The sequence below is a fragment of the Arachis duranensis genome, chromosome 5, assembly GCF_000817695.3.
Source record: "Arachis duranensis cultivar V14167 chromosome 5, aradu.V14167.gnm2.J7QH, whole genome shotgun sequence".
NCBI lineage: Eukaryota > Viridiplantae > Streptophyta > Magnoliopsida > Fabales > Fabaceae > Arachis > Arachis duranensis.
In genome coordinates, this window is record NC_029776.3 from 87597696 (window position 1) to 87601267 (window position 3572).

Genomic DNA, 3572 nt, shown 5'->3' on the forward strand with positions numbered 1-3572 from the left:
TTTAAATTGTATCATAAAATTTTAAAACGTGACTTAAATAGTTTACCATTCGTCCATTTCCTATCACGAACAAATAACGTGACAAAATTAAATGGTGTTATTTTATATTTTACGTTTTACTCTTTCATTTTTCTTCTTCCTTCTCAATATTTGAACCTCCCACCATTTTATTGCCACCTCTCTCAATCGTACCTTTTCAATTCCATCATCTTCATCCTTACCACCATCACCCTCTTCCTCCTCATCAAAACAATTTTATACTCTCTAGTTTTGAAAATTTTGCAAGTGTCGCAACTCTCATCAACTTTTGTATCCTATTACAATACAAGATTCTCAATTTCCTCAAGTTGGACAAATCTATGAATTCGTCTTCATCACTCCAGATGATGTCTAGTCTTTTCAAGCCATATAAAACTAAACATTGAAAGTTTTGAAGATGTTAGCGGAAGGAACAGGAACCAGACACACAACATAATCTCTTCAATTTTAGGCAGTACCCACTTTTATCTTCTTCAACAAAGAAGCTTTGAATGACAAAGTTTCACGTAAGTTTTTGTTCCACTGTTAAAGAGGAGGAGAGGGGGGATGGTGGTGGTGGTGAAGGTGGTGGAGTTGAAGATGTATTATTCAGTGTGATGGTAGTTAGATGGTAGGAAGGTCTTACATCTAGGAGGAAGAAAAAGAAATGGGAGTAAAACGGCGTAGTTTAGGTGTAAAATGAAAAACGATGTCCTTAAATAGTGTCACACTATTTTTTGTGATGAAAATGAATGAAGAGACCAACTTGAGTCACGTCTTTTAATTTTAGGGTATAATTTAGGTCAATTAAAAATTGGAGAAATAAACTAAATTGTGGTCAAGTTTTATGAATTATTTTGAGTATTAATTCCATATATAGAACTTAAATTTTTTTTCAAAAATATTATTTATATATCAAAATCAACTACTAAAGTTAGTTATTATATTTGTATATAAATACATATGTAGTTTAACTTATTTTTAATATGTATGCTATATTTTAATATATATTTTATACTGATATCATAATTAATTTTAATAGTTGATTTTAATACATATCTACCATAGTTGAATTTTTTTATTTTATTTTATTTATATTGAAGTGGGAAACCTTTTTTTTTCTGATTTAAGAATAAAATATTGTTGGTTTCTTGTGATTATTGAATAATTAGGTTCCTGAAGGTGTAGTGAACAACAAGGGGAACATTTACATGGCGAGCACAAGTCCCTTAAACGTCTTCGAGGCCTATTACGAGCAATTTCAAAGAGACTTCTCTTTGTTTCTCAAGTGTCGTGCTGAAGAGGTGGTTGAAGGGGGCTGTATGATTCTAACATTTTTGGGAAGAAGAAGTGATGACCCATCTAGTAAAGAGTGTTGCTACATTTGGGAACTTCTTGCCATGGCTCTTAATGAAATGGTCTTCGAGGTACATCTTTAATTTACTAAAACTAAATCATTTTTAAGTTTATTTGTAAAATATCTAATGTATACAAACAAATATTACCAAGGACAATTTCTTGATGTGTATAAATTTTTTGTCAAAATTATTTAAAAATGAGTGTTGAGAGTGAAAACCTCTTTTATAAAATTGAAAATAAATATTTTATAAGTAACCACAGAATACATCTACTATTATTACTTAGGTACTATATCATTTTTTTTCCATAACAATAAATACCTAACTCAAAATAAAAGTTATTTATTTATTTTTATGTGGTGCTAAAAGGGTATTATAAAGGAAGAAGAAGTGAACAGATTCAACATCCCTCAATACACACCATCCCCATCTGAAGTGAAATCAGAGGTTATGAAAGAAGGCTCATTCAGCATCGACCGCTTAGACGTTTCTGAAGTACATTGGAATCCTTTTAATGATGATGGCTCCGATGATGGAGGATACCATGTTGCAAACCTCATGCGCTCTGTTGCTGAACCTTTGCTAACCACCCACTTTGGAGAAGCCATAATCGAAGATGCTTTTTGCCGCTACCGAAGAATCTTAACCCGTATTATGTCTAAGGAGACAACTATGTTTATTAATGTCACTGTTTCCATGACACGAACTGCATCATGATTCATGTGCCAACAACATATGTTGCCATGGTTCACTTTATTTTGCTAGCGCTCCTCATAATAAAATTATGTTCAATTTTGATATATTGAAATATAAATTTTTTACACAATAATTTCATTTCATTCAAATTTATGTTTAAATCATAAATTTTAAAATTAGTTATGTTGTTAACGCATATAACAATAAATATAAAAATTAAAGGTTTAAAATTTAGTATGACTAAATTTTTAGAGTGGTCTCTTAGATTCACAGTTTTTATTATTTTAGTCTCTCAAATATAAAATTTTCTATATTGATCTTTAAAATCCAATTTTAAATACTATATTGGTCTTTAAATTCTTTTTAGCATGAACTAAATGATGAAGTGGCTTTAACTTGTCATGTTGGATACATGACTAAATAGTGTCATTTTATTTTGGGACTTAAACAAAGTAAAAAAAAAATTCATATGATATACAATTCATTATATCTTCTTTCATTCTTCAGATTTTACTTTTACTTATTAAAAACTAAAATATAAAGCTAAGGTGTCATTTAATCATGTATTTAATATAATAAATTAAAACCAGCTCAACATTTTGTTTGTTGACTCAATATAAAAAAATATACAAAAATTAATATAATGTCTGCTGATGAATCTCAAAAATCAATATAATAAATTTTAAACCTAAACGACTAAAATAACAAAAATCTTGATGAAATTTAGTCGTTTAGTATATAGAAATTAAGTTCTAATAAATATAACTGTTACTATGCCATTTATTACGTTTTACCATCCTTGTATTTATTTTTTATGAGTATACGTGTTACAATATTACTGAAATTTTTTCCTTTCACGTGGGATGCATTAGTTATGTCTCTTTCATAATTAAAAAAGGATTGGATTTAATTTGTTGATAATACTCTGAATAAAGATTAATTTTTGTTTTTATTTTTTTCTTTTTGATATAGTTTCTAGAACACCGTTAACTAACAAAAATTTACATAAATAAATAAATACATAGGTTCGGAAAGACATGGTCACATGGATTATGGATTGATGATATCATGGAGAAAACATATGATGAAAGACCAAGTGTAAAAAAAAATAAATACAAGAGTAGTTTATTGACATTCTCTTAAGTTGATAATGTGAAACAAATTAAAAAATATTGACCAAGTGTAAACAACACCGAATATATAATAATAGGCCAGTTGCCTCCAACTCCCAGTTGATTCTTGATGATTATTGCCGAAGCATATTATATAATTGCATTAGAATTCTGATGGAAATCATGGAACTGATTGAGAATTATGGCGTTCATTGTAACGTCTCAGTTTTTTTAATTATATTTATTATTTAATTAATTACATTTTTAATAATTTAAATTTTAAATTCATAATAAAATATTAAAAAATAATGCACTTAAAAAATTAATATATTTAATTTAAATATTAAAAATATAAAAATATTAATTTTAGTAAATTTCTAGTCGATAA

General features: G+C 27.8%; 1 protein-coding gene across 1 annotated transcript; it reads left to right on the forward strand.

The window, feature by feature from the left end:
• Positions 1–497: 497 nt before the first annotated feature.
• LOC107472139 (salicylate carboxymethyltransferase-like) lies at positions 498–2138 on the forward strand. The gene is made up of 3 exons (XM_052262468.1): positions 498–545; positions 1191–1445; positions 1746–2138. Exons 1-3 carry the CDS (start codon positions 531–533, stop codon positions 2091–2093), a joined length of 618 nt encoding a protein of 205 aa, XP_052118428.1. The 5' UTR covers positions 498–530; the 3' UTR covers positions 2094–2138.
• Positions 2139–3572: the final 1434 nt, after the last annotated feature.

What these genes read in the sequence shown, in the direction of transcription:
- LOC107472139 (XM_052262468.1), top strand. An exon ending in TTAATGAAATGGTCTTCGAG is followed by an intron (nt 1,446 to 1,745) that starts GTACATCTTTAA and finishes TGGTGCTAAAAG; the next exon opens with GGTATTATAAAGGAAGAAGA.